Genomic DNA, 19,739 nt, shown 5'->3' on the forward strand with positions numbered 1-19,739 from the left:
TTGTTTTTGGAAATATTTATTCTTATCTTTTTCAAACAGTAACAGCAGGATAAAACTTTAAAACAAGTGAGCAAGAAACAAGGGGTGGTCTTAAAACTTCACAGTGTGTGTGTGTGTGGGGGGGGGGGGGCGCGCAAACTCAAAAGTTAGCCTTTGCAACCCTATACAATGCTTTCACATTCCTTATTCATGCTAACAAACTGGAAACACTAGAAACAAGGGTATCATATAAAGTAAGAATCAAACATAATACGCAGAGTATATAATGTAGAGTATCAATACTGAACCAAGGTGATTTACTTCATCATGTAAAAACTGTAGGAACCCTTTGGTTACTTATGATGTCCGTCAGCTTCTGTTTGAGTTTCACGAATATTGTCTTGAATTCCAAACCATCACCCTGAAAATGGGGGGGGGGGGGGGGGGGGGGGGGGGTTAATTATATATTTTAAAACAACTTATACAATAATCTTAGCATCAAGTTCATTTTCTGCCAAGAGTTACTTTCTGCTTACCCTCGATAGTCTGAAATCTACAAGAATACGTTCCTCCATTTCCAGGAAGTGGATTTTGAAGATAAGCTTATTGTTACGGCGATCCATTGTGGACACTGTTGCCTGGAAAAATAAAAAAATGGAATGCAATGAAAATGTCCTAAATCAGACTGTCATTATCTTACAGTACTTCCCAGTTATTGGTACAGTACCTGGTTGGTACAGCTCTGTTTCCACGTGTAACCCAAGCTAATACAGGTGTCACGCAGGGCTGTGCAGGACGCCTCTGCCTCCAGGGTAGTGAAGAACCTGGTCATCCTTCTCACTAACCTCTGCCATAGGCTCTGTGGGATAAACAATTCGGTCAGGGCAGCTCTGGGGGCATCAGTAGGGACTTGAAGCAACAACAGCTGTAGGGACGGCTATTAATGAGTAAATAAGATACCAAGGCAAAGGACCCCCTTCTGTCACAATTTTAAATAAATTATGTCACAAAAAAGCATTTATTCACAACCCTTTACCTACATAAACGGACACAAGGCTCATTTATCAAAAAGCATTAAAAGATGCATGCTTCTACTATGTTTTGAGATTAACATGTGGATTTTTGCCTGTGGGTGTAAATAATTTGGAAATTCAAGCTTCGTGTCCTTACACGATATTTTTCCATCAAGAATAAACGCAATATCTTTTAAGGGAAATAAAACACCACGGTGTAGGCTAGAGAAGTTTTTTAATGGACAAGTAAAGATATTGAAGCACCCTGAATCAAAACCGAATCCAATCCTAAGCTCTGTGAGAAGATTTCTAAATTTAATACAATGTGTATCCTTGAAAGGTTGAACCGCGGTGAGAACTCCCAGATCCCATATGCTCATTAATTTAAACAACATTACAGATATGCAGCATGAGGTGAAGTGTTATTACCTGGCTAGCACCTGGTGTGCCCAGCAGTTGGCTTCCTAATAGCATGTGATCAGGGCAAGCAGGCTGTGAAAAGCTGACCTGAGCTCCCTCAGTGTGCACCACGTCTTCCCTGACCTCCCACAAGCCCTGTGGCTCCGGCTGAGAGCTGGAAATCTGCGCCCGCTCATCACTGAGGAGACATCCATGCACGTGATGCTTATATTTTCTGTTGGACAGCTGGGTAAATAATTAAATTATCCTGTTCGTGTGAATAACTTCAGACCTGTTCGTTCGTGCTAGCTGAAATCTCACAGAGTCAGAACGCAGCATCTTGGTTAGTGGTCCGTGGACGTCAGTCTGGCGTTTTCCCCCTAGAGCCAAAACAAACAAACAAAAAAAAACAAAAAAAAAAAAACCCGTGAGCAGTCATGCAAACACACAAATTCAGTTTGTTTTCAGTATATTTCCTACATTGAACTAAAAAGCCAACTAAATCTTAGCATTGTTTTACTGCCAATTAATGTTGGTAAAATCTGAAGTTTAACATGATTTAACATAAACTAACATAACAAAATCAATCATTTTCAATTTTCCTGTGATGGACTGCCATCTCATCCGAATACTGCAGAGTTTTCCTGATTTTGTGTACATTTCTGTGATCGCAAAACGGAGAAATCCTGAGTGGACTATTAAAATCTTAGTGTTTTTCCTCATTACTTCAGCTCATAAACAAAAAAAACATGAAGATCGTTGTGGAGGAATCACAAGAGCGCCGAAATAGCCCCAGACCTGATTTGAAGCTCCTGCTGAACCAGCGGTGCTTTTTGATCTCAGGAATGGTGATCCGGTCCTCAGGACTATGGAGCAGTATCTTTGTTAACAGACCTACAGATCAGACAGAGCTCATGAACAGGATTACAAAGAAATAAGCAGAGATTCAGTGCTATTTCAACAATTACTTTCTCAGTGTAACATAGAAATAAAAAATAAAAAGACTTGTATGTCTCCACTGTAATAAAACTCAGGCATGTGGACGGATTGAAAGTGAAGGCAGGAGGAGTGAGTTTCCACTAGATCTCTATTCCTGTGAATCCATGTTCGAGTCACACATGTTATTACAGTGATTGTTATTGTGACACGGTGTTCAAGACAGAGGGAACATTTATTCATTAGGAATTTATGCACAGACTACACTTTCAAAATAAAAATGGTGGGGACACGCCCCCCACAGGACTAATCCCATCAAAATAGGGTTAATGTTAAACATTAGCATCACTTTATTCAAGGGGTGTTCTTGTTTGTAATTTTCTCGGAGATAGAGAAACATCACGGTAAATATCACAGTATCATGGTATTAATTGACCATTGAAAAACACAGAAGCTGGTGGAGAAAATTAGAAAACAAAGGGAATATGTCAGTATGTCGTCGTTATAAGCTGAAAGAGAGTAGGCAGAAATTTAAAAAAAAGAATCTAAATAGAGTCGTAGTGTGCAGTGCTGCTTATCCAAATATATCCAGCTGTTTGGTTTAGTTCTGGACAGCAATATCACGGTGTTTGATAGCCGTCGTGTGGTAAAGTTAGGAACATGCTAGCAGAGGTACTGTAGCAGAGTAACGTGTTTACAGCAGTAGTGGATTACACAGCTAAAGGGAAAAAAAGGTTGCTGTAATATGATTTCATGAGGAGTTCGAAGGGAGGGTGTTGAGAAATTTTGGAGTTTCACAAAAAAGGGATGAGAACCACCAGAGTAGGGAGCATGATCAAGGTGGAAAAAAACTAAAGCGTGAGATGGTAATTGACAGAAATGCATTATATTTTGAAAACGTGATGTAACCATTCGATCATCCAACCCTGAAAGCGTACATAAAACTGTAGCGCCGCTACTTTCTACCGCCAATTACCAAGAGGCATGGAATCGATCTTCTTCCATGGTGTAAGGTAGGTGTTCTTCTGAAGCCAGTCAGAATACTCCTGACAGCTCTCGCTCGGTTGGTCCCATGGTAACTCTGTAAAAACCAGACACATCCGTCAGTAATAATCTGTCCAAGCGGACAGATGCTGCAGGCTCTGCGTCTGTTCCAACAAACTAACACGGGCGTTCTCCTCACCTCCAGCCAGCATGGCAGTGAGAACGATGCCGCAGGCCCAGACGTCTGCAGGCTGAGCGTTAAACTCGGAACGGGACATCAGCTCTGGAGCCACGTAGGGCAGCGTTCCACACAGGCGGGCCAACTTACGCTCGCGGCCACGGTGCCGGAACATGGTGGCCAGCCCGAAATCTGTGATCTTCAGATTATCTGAGAAACAGATGTGCCGGTTAAGAACAAACGTCCAAATCCATGGATTTTATTTATTTATTTATTTTTACAATTCTTGCCCGAACAAATTAACGATCACCTTTGTCATCTAACAGGATGTTTTCTGGCTTGATGTCTCGATGTGTGATTCCGGTACTGTGGAGATATTCCTGTGGACAAAAAGCGGATTAGTGTCTATCGAATACTTTAATATTTTCCCTGAGGAAATAGACTTAAACTTGGTCCACGTGAAGTGCCTTGAAACGTGCGGCGTTATTCGACTTGATGTAATTTCCACTGAAACAGGAAGTCAGGGTCGAGACATATCTAGTGGCTCCTCCACCTTTTTAAATCACCAATAGCGTTTAGCTCACCTCACAAAGCCCGGGCTAATAATAAGCTGCCGATACGATTTCTATCACTCAACAACGGCAACTTCGCCAATGTGATTTTTACATTGTTGGAGGAGGGACACTTCGGATTCTAGAGTGCATTTGATTGGACAGACAATCTGACGAGAAGCTCAAGTGCAGAACGATGTCAACAAAATTGTAGATCCGTGATTGGCGGTACAGACAGACTGTAAATGTTGAATGCGTAGATCTTCCGAATGCAAATTTTGTCATTGGTTTGGAGCGCACTAGCTTATAGATAACCTTAAGGCTAACACATTCATACGAAAAGCCACAAAACTTTGATTTTGATTTCACTGGGACTTTAAAGTACAGTTTGTGATGTTTAAAAGTGTTCCAAAATCTGTAATACTTCTAGAATGCCAAAGATACTTTAGGGTGGAAAAAACAAGCAAACAAACAAAAACAAAAACACAACTACTATGATTCATCACAGTGAAATTTTAAGCTCTTTATTTCAGGCTTTTGTTTACAGAAATTAGCTCCGCCTCTAGCTGAAACAGAAACTCAATTCGTAAAGGACTGTTTCAGCATAAAGGGCGATAAATCAGTTGGAGGAACGCGGAACGGCTTTTCAATGCTTTCACTGTAATTGCAGTTCGGGCAGCAGACGGCTCTAAACAGCTCTACATATCCTCTACAGTCTGGATGGAATCTTGGATTTCACTTGATGTGATGGTGCACAGGACCGGTAATGGAGTTATACAACAGCTTTGCAATGCATAACTGATACTTTACTACATTTTGCTTAGTGTAATCAGCATTACTGCAGTTTCTAAGCCATAGCCCTGCTGCCCATTTCCTGTGAAAAGCAAAATGCATTATGGGTATTCTGTACCTCCTAATTTAGTAGCGTCTAATGTGGGATTTCATGAGCTTTCAGTGTGCATACATATGCGTGCTGAAAACCACTGAAACACTGGTATAATGCTACACAAACTTCAAATTCAATACGATACAATACAGTACTATACTGCGGGGTCTTGATACAAAATATTTTCAATATAGCAAAAATACATAAAGCTTTCTTAAGGATGTGCCTGAGGTGTCCATTTTCAATCAGCAGGATAAAAGTACAATCACAGAAACTTATCAATGACATTATTTGTGTGATCATGCACAGTAAAATCTGTGTTAGGGCTTTTTCACACCTAGCTCATTTGGAGTGTTTGTTTTGGAAGTGAACGAGGTGGTCTCGGAGCGGTTCACTTGTGGTGAGAAAGCAATATAACCCAACGAACCAACCTTTATAGCAATACATGATGGGATCTGCGTTACGTAAAAAGTGCGTTTGTTTTGCTGATGACTCGCAACTTGTAAAATTCCTCATTGAAATTTGGTCTGACGAACACATTTCTGCACAAAACACAGTTTTACTAGGTGTTTAGTGAGCGTCTCAAGAAGATAAATAAATGTAACCAATTATACACTATACTAACTCAGTAGGTGTGAAAGCACCTGTACAGCCCAAAGCAACAATGTTAACATTTGATGTTACAGCTGTTTTTTCATAAAAACAAACAAACAAAAAAATTTAATAAAAATTGTTGAACTCACCACTCCAGCTATTAGCTGCTGAAAAAACCTGTGAGCTTCCTTTTCCGGCATTCCTACATCCGGCTCTGTAACGGAGTTCAACACTATTCTTCAGCTGTGTGTTAAGCAGACTGACATCACTTCGCACAGTACATACACCTGCTCTCACCTATTCGATCGAACAGCTCGCCGCCACTGCAATACTCCAGGAAGATGTAGTGGATTGATCCCTCACTCCTGTGCCCATAGAAGCGCACTATATTGGGGTGGGACAGCATCTTGTGCACACACACCTCTTTCTTCACGTTGTCCATACAGTCCTTGGCAGTAGACATGTCCACAACTTTCACCGCCACTGCCTCCTCAGTCTTCCTGTTGACCAGCAGGCGGACCCTGAAAGACAGAGGGCGATATGAGGTCACTCGTCGTATACTGCAGGGTTAAAAGACGGTGCAGGCTTAAAAATCAGATGGTTTGATAGATAGATACTCACTCGCCATAAGCGCCCTCGCCTAGAGTCTGCACCAGATCCCAGTCCTGAACGAAAGGCACTGCCATGATCTGAACAAATCCAGAGCATGGGGTCAAGAGGTCAGGCAGACACTTCAATACCATAGGGTGAGTTATCTTAGCATTCTGATACAACGATTAAACAAACAATACAACACTTTGTGGATGTCCTATTATAGGAAAATCAAGTGATGTAACCCCACACAAAGGGTTGATTTCCAACAACAGCACATCCTGAAGTGTTTTATTCCTCTTATTCCACCACAGCAATTTGCCAATGCTTAAAACTTTTCTCAATTAATTAAACACCACCACATCATACTTTTTATCCATTTATAGTTACAATTAATGTTGTGGAATGTCCACAAACGAAGTTAGTATAAAATCTAAAGTCATTTTCCCGATAAATAAACACAGATTGTCATGTAAATGATTAACCGCAATGCACTAACCCTTTAATCCAAAAGACTTTTCAGTGTCTGAAAACTTACAGTTCCAGCTTTTTCACAGACTGTTACAAAGCACTGATACTGGAGACTCCTTCTATATAATTTTTTTTTTCCACCCTGACAGAAAACTTCACTTCATCAAATACTGCACACGGTTCTTTTTACAAAGTGTCTGTTTATGTGGCTCGTCCACCATACGAGTCCTTGTATCCAATAACATGTTAGAATGAGTGCATTAATATACAGCTCCCTCCGAAAGTATTGGAACAGCAAGGCCAAGTCTTTTGTTTTTGCTATACATTGAAGACATCTGGGTTTGAGAACAAAAGATGAATAAGAGACGACAGGTCAGAATTTCAGCTTTTATTTCATGATATTTAGATCTAGATCCAAAACACACACGCTCATCTGTGAAAGACGGTGGAGGTAGTGTCATGGCTTGGGCTTGCATGACTGCTTCTGGAACAGGCTCACTAATCTTTACTGATGACGGAACTCATGATGGTAGGAACAGAAGAAATTCAGAAGTCTACAGACGCAATGTGTCTTCCAATTTACAGAGAAATGCATCCAATCTAATTGGGAGGAGCTTTCTTATGCAGCAAGACGCACTACCAACTCAACAAAGGGCTTTATCAGGGGGGAAAAAGTGAAAGATTTCCGACTGGCCAAGTCGATCACCAGACCTTAACTCAAATTGAGCAGCATTTCACCTCCTGAACAGGAGACTGAAGGGAGAAACCTCCTGAATCAAACAACTGAAAGAAGCTGCATCACAAAAGAAGAAACCAACAGTCTGGTGAGGTCAGTAGGTCACCGGATTGATACAGTTATTACAAGCAAGGGATACGTAACCACATATGAAGTGTTATTTACTTTAAGACTACCTGTTCCCTAAAAAAAATTATGTTCTGGCACCAAATGTCCCATGTTCGAAGTTGTTTAACACATCTAGATGTAAATACGAAGAAATGGAAGCTGAAATTCTGACCCATCGTCTCTTATTCATCTTTTGATCTCAAACCCAAATATCTTCGATGTATAGTACAAAAAAAATACTATTGCCTTGCTGTTCCAATACTTTTGGAGGGGACTAATTTGAATTACAGCCAACACTACTGTCCGAGCTGCTGTTATAGAATGTTAGTCAACACCTTCTGACCAATCAGATACAAGTATTCAACATAATAATAATAATAATAATAATAATAATAATAAGAAGAAGATTCTGGATTCTTTAGGTCACGTGGCCAGATATACACAGTATCTTATTTATGCTTAGGCTATATAAGCAGTGAGACACCGACAAAATGTCTCCTATAATGTCTGACAATGTCCAGAGAAGCATTTGAAGTTCTTTATGGAATAATGCTATATATAAATATTCGATTTTATTACAGATCCTGTTGCTGGCATTTTATTCATCTAGAAACTAAACATGTCTTCAAGATCAACCACATCAATACAAATCGACTTTGCTTTTAAATTTCGTAAAACACACACAATATTGCAGATTACTACAACGCAAGAGACTTTATATGAAAACACAATACAGTACAAAGTATAAACACTGTATAAGGTTAGTGTCAGTGTAGCACATAAACACACAGGCTTACTACTGCACACACTGGCCCTGTTTTCTGCTCTACTACTACATTACCTTCAGTTTTCCAGCTCTGTGGAGGTACAGTTTCGGGTAACAGGAGATTCTTCCATATGACTACACAGACAAGGAGTACGACTGACAAATCAGACAATAAGAAAAAAAAAAAACTGTGCTGTTTATTACTATAATTCGTTCTTACTGTCTGCTTTACCAATTTGGCGCGTTTAGTACGAACGCAACCTAAAGCCGGAAGTTATAATAGCGAGGCAGATTTGTTTTTTCAAGATTAAAGTCTCAAAGGTTCTGCGTCAAACTGTCACTTTGAAAATGCTGCTTTTCGACTGTTTCTGACACTGAAGTAGGTTAATAAAGTAGATTATTCAAGTAGTCATGTAAACATTATACTACACAATCTTCCAAGCTTATTATATTGATAATTATACTTTTTGTATAAAAAATAAAATAAAAATCTGTTTATTATTAGCGTTACATTATTCGTTTTTCATACTGTCTATGTAAGGGGTTCCCAAACTTTTCCAGGGCAAGGCCCCCCAAATGGCGTTAACATTTGAACGAGGCCACCCTTTTGCAAGATGTCTTTAAAACACATTAAAAATACAGACTTCTGAATATATCTCCCTTTTTTTTTAATTAATAATTAATAATGAATAACAATAACATCTTTACATTACATTAGGAATTAATTGTGTGTGTGTGTGTGGTTGTCTGAGAGTGAGAAAGAGAAAACATACTATTGGGAGGGATGGGCACACCAAATTGTTGAGGCCCCTTGGGCGCCCCCTGGCGGCCCCCACTTCGAAAACCACTGGTCTAAGTTGTCACTATAGAACCTATAACCTAATTAGAATGAGTGCATTAATCTTATCCTGGTTGTTTTCACTTTTTATAATACTTTTTTTTCTACCCAGAAAATATTACAAGCATCTGTGATGATATTTATCATCGATACAGAATTTATTATATACAACAATATGTATCACACAGATGTATGCAGGAGAAAACATACATAGATTCACACTTTTACAAACATTCATATTTTACACATTCATTTCTTAACAGACATATATTTCATTTACGAGTCTTCTTAAGTGGTTTTATAGAAAGAAATTGTATTATGCATGGAGGGGAGAAAAAGAAGAAGAAGAAAAAACCTCCCACGTAGATTCATAACTTACATGTCTTCATATTTTTAAGCCAGTCCATGGGTAATGTTTCTGTTTTTTTCAATCATCAGTTCTGAGTCGTCTCACGCTGTTTGCCTATTCAGCCCCAAATGTTCCTGGAACAGGCTCCAGATCCACCATGCACATAAATATAAGGATAAGCTTACCAAAGATGGATATATGAATAAACAAGCACATTATTATAAACCCATGATTAGCAGCTGCACTGCACAAATATGAAATACAAAAATCAACCATTATTATCCATATTATGTGGACTCTTACTTTGAAACGAATAAATAAAGCGCGCGAACACGCACGCACGCACGCACGCCATAAATAAAGCGCGTGCACATAGACGCACGCGCGCACACAGACAGAATTGACTATACTGTAGTAAATGCACATTTAAAATTGTTTTTAAACGTATATTATAAATTGTCGCTTTCCCCCGATTATATTGAAATGTAAAGCTGATATATTTAGACAAACCACTGAGCGTAGATAGTGTGCTGGATTCTGACGTCACAGTTGGTTGCCGTGGCAACACTTCCTCAAACAGGAGCCGTTAAATAGAAGGTTTTTCTTTACGCTCCTTTATCAAATTGAAAGTTTTCTCTCGGTGATTGGGCAGATATGCAGATTGGACAGAGAAGCCAAGCTCAGTGTCGGGAATTTACCGGACCTACACCTCACTCAGTGGCAGTGGTAAGATGAAATGCAATATATATATATACAGAGGTGCATCTCAAAAAACTTGAATATTGTGGAAAAGTTTATTTTTCCCCCTGTAATTTAATTCAAAAAGTGGAACTTTCATATATTCTATATTCATTACACCTAAAGTGAAATATTTGTTATAATCTTTGATGATTACAGTTTACAGCTCATGGAAATGAGATACTGGAAAATCCAGTATCAAAAATATTAGAATAAAGAATTAATAATAATACACCTATGTCGGACTGAGTAGAGCTCTAATCAGCTAATTAACTCCAAACACCTTTTTTATTACTAAGAACACCTTTGCTCAGTGGTCCAAAGTCCTGTTTTCAGATAAAAGTAAATGTTGCATTTCATTTGGAAATCAAGGTCCCAGAGTCTAGAGGAAGAGTGGAGAGGCACTGAATCCAAGTTTCTTGAAGTCCAGAGTGAAGTTTCAACAGTCGGTGGTGATTTGGGGTGCCATGTCACCGGCCCACAGTGCCAAAACTATTAGTAACTGGTTTGCTGACCAAGGTATTACTGTGCTTGATTGGCCAGCCAACTCGCCTGACCCGATCCCCATAGAGAATCTATGAGAGACACCAGACCCAACAATACAAATGAGCTGAAGGCTGCTATCAAAGCAACCTGGGCTTCCAGAACACCTCAGCAGTTCCACAGGCTGATTGCCTCCATGCCACACAAGGTGGATGCAGTAATACATGCAAAAGGATTAAAGCCCCAACCAAGTATTGAGTGCATAAATTAACATACTTTTCAGAAGCTCGACATTTCTGTATTATAAATTCTTTACTCTAATATTTTTAGATACTGGAGTTTTGATTTCCATGAGCTGTAAGCCATAATCATAAAAAAAGGCTTGAAATATTTCACTTTATATGTAATGAACCAAAATATATGAAAGTTCCATTAATACTATTAATCTAACATTGTCTTACTACAGGATTTTATATATATATATAATCTTGCACTAAGACAATGTTAGTCTAGTTACTAGTTCGGGAAAATGAGTTCCATTTGCGGTACTGATCTGTCGTTTTAGGGTAAAATGTCTTTTATATCTTTAGGGACATAACTGTAGAGGAACATCATTAAGTAGTTTAATTAGATCACATTTTTATCTCTGATTAATGGGTTCATAATATAGTAGATATATCATATCACAATACTCATGTACAGGCGTGTAATTCATTGTTATGTTTGTGTCATGCTGGAACAGGTTTAGGCCTCCGAGATCCAGTGTAGGGAAAACTTAATGCGACAGCATACAAACACATCCTAGAAAATTGTGTGCTTCCAACTTTGTTACAACAATTTGTGAAAGACATATGGCCTATGGGTGTGATGGTTAAGTGGTCATACTTTTGGCCATATAGTGCATATTAATGAATGATATTTAAAGCATCTGATCAAGTCAAAAAGTGCACAGATACCAAAACCAGTCATCATTGTACCAGCACTGTATATTGCTCTCATTCACTCTTTATTCTTTATAACTACTTTAATGGAAAAATAGATCCTGATCTAATAAGGAAGAGTAGTGTGTGACAGCACAATGGTACTGTCGACACCACACAGCTTAGGTTACTGTCTGTGTAGAGCTTTTGCATGTTGTCCTGTGGGTTTCTTCTGGGTTCTCCAGTTTCTTTCTACCTCCCATAACATGCTAATCGGAGGTTGGGGAACTTTAAATTTCCTCTTGTGTTCCTCTTGTGTACCCTGTGATGGGCTGTTGTCCCAACCAGGTTGTATCCCTTTCTCACATCCTTTAGTATTCTATGATCCACTGCAAGCCTGACCAGGATAAAGGAGTTAATGAAGATGAATGAATGAATGAATGAATGAACGAATTAATAAATGAAAATGTAGGCTTAAAGGTACAAATATAGTCCTTAAGATCTAATCACGTACCTTTTTTAAAATTTATTTTATTTATTTTGTATAAACTACGTCTTCTAGGTCCAAAGTACAAAAGATACACACAGCATTTATTTTTGAGAGTGTATGTTCTATATACGTGTTGCTCTTTTTGAGACTGAACATCTCTGATGGTGAGATTGTCATTGATCACATTCTTAGCGAGCCAGACAGTCATCATGCAGAAAATCAGATTACCTTATCGTGGAACGAAGGAAACAGGAGGATGCTCGCAACAACGTGCTGGAGTTTACCAAGGACCATCGTGCCTGCGATGTGAGAATGCGCTGGGAAATGAACACCGAGCAGAGGATGGTGTCGGCCACTATCGGGCGGCGTGTCCATGAGGCAATGGAACAGTACGAGATGAGCATCGATGAACGGAGAGAAAAGTATTTGTCCTGTTTCATTTACACATTGTGTAGGTTAAACTCATGGATTTGTGAAACGATGTGTCTTCTGATCATTTGTTTGACCCATCCATCTCGTTCTGTCACTGTTTGTACAGGTTGCGTAAAATGTTGGAATCTGAGGAGAGAGAATTGTTGCGAGAAATGGAGGCAAAGGAAGACACTGTGCTCGACAGGCAAGCCAGGATGCGCGAGAGAGCAAAGTACCTGCAGGAGAAAAGAGAGAGGGAGAGGCAGAAGGTGGTTGCTGAGAAGCTTGATCAACTCTTCAGGTAGTAACCGTATGCAAATACAGTATCCCGAATGAACAGATAATGTGTCCTCTAAACAGATTCAAATTAAAAAAAAAATGTTTAGAAAGCTTGAAAGGTTCACAGGACATCTGGTTGAGGATTTTACTTTTGTGTGAGTGCGAGAAAGAGGTCAGATATGAAGCTTGTGGGACAAACACAATGGATTAATGAACAATATCGTATCAGACTGTTCTATAAGAAATAACAAGAGCTAAAAACAGTCATGGTGCCATCATGAAATATATGAATTCTTTGACTTGTGCTTTCTAGATTGTAAGGTGAACACGCAATACTCTTATTGTTTAAGTGGTTAAAGTCATGAGCACAGTAGCTAGGTGACTGGAAAACACTGACAACTAGCATGCGGTATATAATGACTGAGGCTAATTTAGGAGGCAGGCACTTAGTTGTTAAGTCATTGTACAGATAATGTAAAGACACCGTGAATGTGGACTTGAGATGAAAACGTCAACATTTTCCTCAGATGCGATGGTAAATTGCTAAAAATAATCCTATAATTATACTTAGAATGTACTGCTAACCAAATTCATCATTGTGTCACTTGAGAATTCTTCTATGAACATGCAACTACCAGTTTGGGTTTCTGTTGCTGGTATTTCTACAAGAGTGGGCCTTTCAGATGGACTCTTCTAGAAAGACGGTGAACATATGACTACGAATTTAGACTTTTGATATGAATACTACAAGAGTGGGCTTTCCAGATGGAATCTTCTAGAAAGATTGTGAACATACAAGTACCTGTTTAGACTTCTGATGTTGGAAATACTACAAAAATGGTCCTTTAGATAGAAGGTTCTAGAAAGATGGTGAACATATGACTACCAGTTTAGACTTCTGATCTTGTGAATACAAGACTTGGCCTTTCAGACGGAATCTTCTAGAAAAATGGTCAACATCCGATTAGCAGTTTAGAGGTATGCTGTTGGGAATACTACAAGAGTGGGCCCTTCAGATGGAATCTTCTAAAAATAAATAAATAATGCTGAACATACAACAACCAGTTCAGATTTCTGATGATGGGAATACTACCAGAACGGGCTCTTCAGAAGGAATCTTCTAGAATAATGGTTGACATACAGTATGACTAGCAGTTTAGACTGAATATTACAAGACGGTGTGATAATTTGGGCATCTAGCACTTTTAGATGGCTGTGAGATTTCCTTACTTGTTCCTCTGTGCTCCTGGGTTTCAGAGAGCAGAGTGAGGAACTGCGGGTCATGTACATGCGTCGACAACTGGACGAGGTCTGCACGGAGCGTGCCGCACAGATCCAAACACAACGAGAACAGCGTCAACTGCAGCAGGAGGAAGAAATACTGTTTGCACAGCTGTGGGAAGGAGATCGTCTGGCTAAAGAGCAACGAGAGAACCTGCAGGCTCAGCGTCAGAGAGAGAATAACTTGCAGCAGCTGGCTGTCCTGCGCAGTCAGATGGAGGCTGCAGAGCAACAAAAGCTTCAGGCTAAACAGCTCAAAGAAGAAGAGGCCCAGTTACTGGTACACTGTTATGGGAAAACAATTAACTTTGGTGTAGTAACAGTGACTCCTTGTCACGTTGGGCCACATCACACCACCCTGCATTGATTATTTTCCTATAACAGCATGCCCCCAAGTGTTTTATTCCTTTCATGTTACATCTGAATGAAATATTAATAATGTATATGATTGAAATTGTCTGTATTTGGTGATTCTGTGCTAATAATGTGTCATTCTTCAGCGAGATCAGAGGGAGATGATGCGCCTGGAAGAACAACGGGAGGAAAAACGAAAGCTCCAGGATCAGGAGAGCTGGTGCAAACAGCTAGACACCTCACTGCGTCTGAAAATGAAGCGTCTGGCACGGGAACAGCAGGAGGATCTGGCGTTGGACATGAGCATCCTGGAGCTTACACTGCTTACACCGGTGAAGGACGAGAAAAAAGAAGAGACTCTGAGGAAGGTAAGACACTAGGAATGTCTGTCCACTGCACATTCAAAACAAGAACTGTACCAAATGGGAAGCAATATATGCTTGTGTTTCAAGATCTAGTGATGACTTCTGCATCATTATTTAGTAATGACATCATCACTTGTAATGTAGCATTGCCACCTCACAGCTCCATGGTACTCAGTTCGATCCTGAGAATGAGTTATTGTCTGTGTGGAGTTTCACATATTCTCCCTATATCTGCATGGGTTTTGTCTGGGTTCTCCAGTTCCCTCCCACCTTCAAAAAAAAATGCTAGTAGGCAGATTGCTGACTCTCTGTGATAGACAGGCATCAACTCCAGGGTGTCTCCCGGGGACAGACTCCAGATCCACTGTGACCCTGACCAGGATAAAACGGTTAATGAAGATGAATGAATGTTTTATGTTAATCCCTTCAACAGAGAGTTTCCCTATGAGACAGGGCTCTGAGTAGAACCTCTTTAGAAAGCAAGGAAACATTGTTCTCGTAAGGAAAACAAATCATGTGGACCACCAACATCCAGCCAATCAGAAGAAGTACTTTTCTGTCAATCAGAAAAATTGTTCATTCTGAAGCTCTGTCTCTTGCTCTAGTATTTAGTTATTCTAGATTAAGCATGTGTTCTGAGGATGTGTCTTTGAAAGGAGCTTTGAAAATGTAACATTACGTAGTGTCACCTCATTTGGTCAGAATTACCAACTGTATGGTTAAGTCTACATTAATCTGAGCAAAGAGTGTAGCCTGTTCCACCCTGTTTTAGGAGCTATCTTTTGATTTCTTTTGATTTCCTTCCAGCTTCCAGTGTGACTCATCATTTAAACAGATTCAGCACCTGTGCTGCTTCACTGTTAAAGCTTAAAATAGTATTTTAAAAATGGCGGCTGTGTTTGTGCATATAGTGTTACAGTACACATTGCATATGTGGTTTCCAGAAGCAACAGTAATCCTCGGTACTGGATCAGTGGAAAAAAGTACAGTTTCAGTATTCTGCTGCCAAAAGCGTCCTAAAATCATACAGGAGCCCAGACTGTAGCTTCAGGCTGAATAAGAACCAAAGCAGTTCCCAAATACAGTGTCAAAGCGTGAAGTTCTCATCTCAGTTAAGCTGCAACCAGATGTAACTGTTGTATTAGAAGTAAACAGGAATGATTTAAAACATGCCACGTTAATGAACAAAATTAACATAGTTCCCGTTGAATAGTTGGAACTGCGTGAGGAGCAGCGCAGGTATCGGCAGTACCTGGCAGAGCAGTTGGAGGAGCAGAGAAAGCACGAGGCAGAGACGGAGCAGCTGATTGAGGCTGAGCTGCAGCAGACGTGGAACCGCAGGGCGCAGCAAAACCGTCTTGTGAAAGAAGCCAAAGACCGGCTCATGAAAGATGTTATGGACACACGGCGCTTACAAATTCAGGAACAGTGTAAGGAACATACTAAATGCTTGACATGTATTTGAAACAGTGCCATGGGCCCAGTTTGCCCAGTATACCAAGGAATAGCACTACAGTAGGTACAGGCTATGTGGCCAGTTCACTACCTTGTATCCTAGGTGTAGATGTGTAAAATAAAAAATTGCAGCCAGGGACCTTTGTCATTATGTAAATCTGTACTTTATTCTGGAAAAGTACAGAACAAACACTTTCCAAGTTGAAGTTATTTATAGGTTAATTGTTTTTGCGTTATTGAGCTTTGGATTAAACCCATTAAATTCATGGGACCAATTAAACCAGCTAATATAAAACTATACAAAGTTAATAATACATATAATAACTTTATTAATGGTGGGTTGTGATTTCCTTCACTGTAAGTAAATCGTATGTAGCTAAATCAAATCAAATCAAATCAAAAATGTGGCATTGCTTATGTTTTTCCCCTCAAAGACCCCACTTTGAGATTGTTATAGACTGTGGCCTCATCATCATTCAGCAATTCTTCTTCTTCTAAAAAAATGTATTAATGGCACGAGGAAGTGTGGGTTTACATAGGATGTAATATAGGATGTGTGTGATTGTTCAGGTACGGATTTATAAATTTGTGAAATCTCTGCATGAAAAATTATAATCAGTAAACAATTCAACTGAGACACAAAGTATAAATGGAATGAGTAAAGATTCATTTGAAATGACAAGCATAAACATGAAAGTCAGGTGCTTTCATTCTTTATTTTCTGTTATTCTTTCAGTGGAGAGGAATGCTCAGAAACAGGCTGAACTGGCTAAGGAGAGAGACGAGCTGAATAGAACCATCCAGGAGAACAAGCTGCTGGACGAACAGGAAAAAACACGGTGGGAACTAAAACTATCACCTCTTGCTGATTTTTTCCCCCTTTCTCTCTCTGATGTTCTCTGCTCCTCTTATTACAGAAAGAATTCAGTGAAAAAATCAAATGCACACAATGGGCCTCAATCAACAGTGTTTTAGTATAGTTGTGCGTAACTGTTTTCATTGGCCACACCAAATGAAAAATTCCCATCAGATTTACAAAAGTTTGGGTAACATGGATTTTTCCCCCTTACTCATGCACTCATGATTGCACTATACTCACAAATTTCTTTATACTCCAAATACTCTGTTACCAAGTGTGTTCTAAATCTAGTAACGCAGCTCATCCACCGCAGTGCGTCGGCTACCACAGCCCACACAAACCCTTCCTCTATTTATAGGGTGCCATTTCTTTTGTCCTAATTGAATACACTCTTATTATTATTTGCCTTATTTGCCTTAGTATATTGATTTTCAAGTCGTTAACATGAAACGACTGATTTACACAAAGTTTTCATGATATTTGTGATATTTTGCGATTTAAACGTGACAGCATTATTAGTACATTTCCGCAGGAGCTCGTGTAGGATACAAACATTTTTTCCCCAAACTAACTGGATTTTCATGAAGATAACATTTCAACTGTAAATGTTCTTTTGATTGTTTTATGAAAATTGATTTGTATGCAGGTTGATAAATGAGGGCCGGTGTTCCTCTCACTCCTAATGTATTTGATCAGGCAGGACGTGTTTTGTGTCTGATGTTTTTTTTTTTTAGCATTAACTGGAGCAATTAGGCTAATGTAGCTAACAAGTAATACAAGTCTATCTCGCTCAGAAACCTTTCTGTAAATACAGGTCCAAGTTTTTATATACTTGCTTCAAATAATATTGTTAAATATACACATGGCCAAAACAGCTGAGCAGCACACTCATACTGTATGTGGTTCTTCCCAAATCTGGTCCCACAAAGTTGTATAGAATGTCTTTGTATGTTGTATTATTACAATTTTCCTTCACTGGCACTAAGGGGCCCAAACATGCTCCAGCATGACAATGCTCCTGTTCACAAAGCCAGGTCAATGAAGTCATGGTTTCCAAAAGCTAGTGTGGTAGAAATCATGTGTCCTGCACAGAGTACTGACCTCAACCCCTCGGAACACCTTTGGGATGAACTGGAACACAGACTGAACCTCACGCCCCCTCACCCACGTTCACTAATGCTCTTGTGGCTGAATGAGCACAAATCCCCACAACCACACTCCAAAATCTAGTGGACAGCCTTCCCAGATAAGTGGTGATTATTATAATAGCAAAGGGGAATATATCTGGAATGGGATGTTCAAAAAGCACATGGGTGTGATGGTCAAGTTTCCAAAAAACATTGGCTATGTAGTCTATTTCCTCTCATTTTTAAATCAGTTATTTTCTATTGGAGGAGCAAGCCCCAGTTCAAAGTGGGACTAAAGTATAATACTATTTTCTTTACTTTCACATTTTCAGTAAAACGCTGCTTACTTTAGAAAGCAGAATTCATACTAAACTGTACAAGAAAACAAAATAAAAACCCAACTCTACATGGTGACGTTTTGTTCACGATAGCAAGTCTCACTCTGTCTTAAACCACATCAGCAAGTCTCATCACTGAGAAACTAGATGTGGTGTGATGTGGCAGATTGTCAGGACCATGTTACCCATCATCCCCTGCACATCACGAGATCATGCACACCCGAGTCATGTAAAAATTCCTAATGAGAACTGGTATTTAAGTTCTGTCTTAGCTAGCACTCTTTGTCTTGTGTTTGTCGTGTTAGCGTTGCGTTCTTGTGGTTCCATGCTTGCCTCGTTCTTGAGTTTAGTGTTTGTGTTGCATCGATCAAACCATCTGCACTTGCTATATAATATAAATCCGACTCCAATCCCTGATACAGATTTTTACAGAAAAGATTTTGGGTGCCATAGACTTATATTACCGTTAGTGACATTAGTCTCGTAGCTCCAGTGCAAAACAAAACAAAACAAAAGCAAACATTATGGCTGATCAACTGTTTTTGGAATAAGTGGAAAATTGTGTAATATTAATAGCATGTTATTTTGTACTACAGTCTCAGGGAGGCGGGTCAGGAATATCAAGCTTGTCTGTTGGCTCAGATTTTGCACAAGCAGAGGTTGTGTGATGTCGAGCAGGCCGAGAAAGATCAAGAGGTCCAAAGGAGTCGAATGTTCCAGGAGCAGTACAATCACAAGGTGCAGGAAATCCTGTCCAGACCGACATCTCACACCACAGCAGTTCATCCTTTTAGAAGAAGAAGGGATCGACCAACCACTGACTAAACCTGCTCAAATCAATAGCCATAAGCTGTGATTAGCTCTAACAATGAAAACTATAGGTTTTTATAGTTTTATAAGCTGATATACAGTATCTTTGACTTGTGATTTAAGATTTGCAAAACAAAATAAAAATAAAAAGTTATAAAAAGCACCCTCTCGGGTGCAATTTTTGGTCCTGATTAAACCAAGTTTACTTATGAATAGCACTGTAGTTTGTCTTTGCAACTATATTGTCAAAACGTGTCTCACTTGACTGACGAGTTAAGGGGTTAAATAATCTCGAATAATTTCTCAGTGCAAATTTTTTTTTTTTAGCACTTATGCATTATTGAGCCACTTTTCATGATGTCATGCCAAACACCAGGCTTGAATTTGCATTAATGCATTCATACCTAAATTTAAAAAAACAACCCTAGTTCATCCTTCAGCTTATTTTTA

The 19,739-nt window shown here is 39.4% G+C and overlaps 2 protein-coding genes across 2 annotated transcripts; one reads left to right on the forward strand and one right to left on the reverse strand.

Annotated features, from left to right (window-relative positions):
• Positions 1 to 2: 2 nt before the first annotated feature.
• Positions 3 to 8,454, reverse strand: chek1 (checkpoint kinase 1). The gene is made up of 13 exons (XM_017491904.3): positions 8,268 to 8,454; positions 6,142 to 6,209; positions 5,818 to 6,041; positions 5,670 to 5,734; positions 3,800 to 3,869; positions 3,511 to 3,699; positions 3,304 to 3,408; positions 2,190 to 2,285; positions 1,684 to 1,771; positions 1,422 to 1,590; positions 707 to 838; positions 516 to 617; positions 3 to 400 (listed from the first exon to the last, which is right to left on the reverse strand). Exons 2-13 carry the CDS (start codon positions 6,204 to 6,206, stop codon positions 305 to 307), a joined length of 1,401 nt encoding a protein of 466 aa, XP_017347393.1. The 5' UTR covers positions 6,207 to 6,209; positions 8,268 to 8,454; the 3' UTR covers positions 3 to 304.
• A 1,299-nt stretch (positions 8,455 to 9,753) lies between these two features.
• On the forward strand, positions 9,754 to 19,450 carry cfap53 (cilia and flagella associated protein 53). Its single transcript, XM_017493594.3, has 8 exons — positions 9,754 to 10,105; positions 12,203 to 12,432; positions 12,549 to 12,722; positions 13,958 to 14,261; positions 14,482 to 14,703; positions 15,914 to 16,130; positions 16,892 to 16,994; positions 19,076 to 19,450. Exons 1-8 carry the CDS (start codon positions 10,034 to 10,036, stop codon positions 19,302 to 19,304), a joined length of 1,551 nt encoding a protein of 516 aa, XP_017349083.1. The 5' UTR covers positions 9,754 to 10,033; the 3' UTR covers positions 19,305 to 19,450.
• Positions 19,451 to 19,739: the final 289 nt, after the last annotated feature.

Source organism: Ictalurus punctatus, chromosome 18 (assembly GCF_001660625.3).
Source record: "Ictalurus punctatus breed USDA103 chromosome 18, Coco_2.0, whole genome shotgun sequence".
Taxonomy (NCBI): Eukaryota; Metazoa; Chordata; class Actinopteri; order Siluriformes; family Ictaluridae; genus Ictalurus; species Ictalurus punctatus.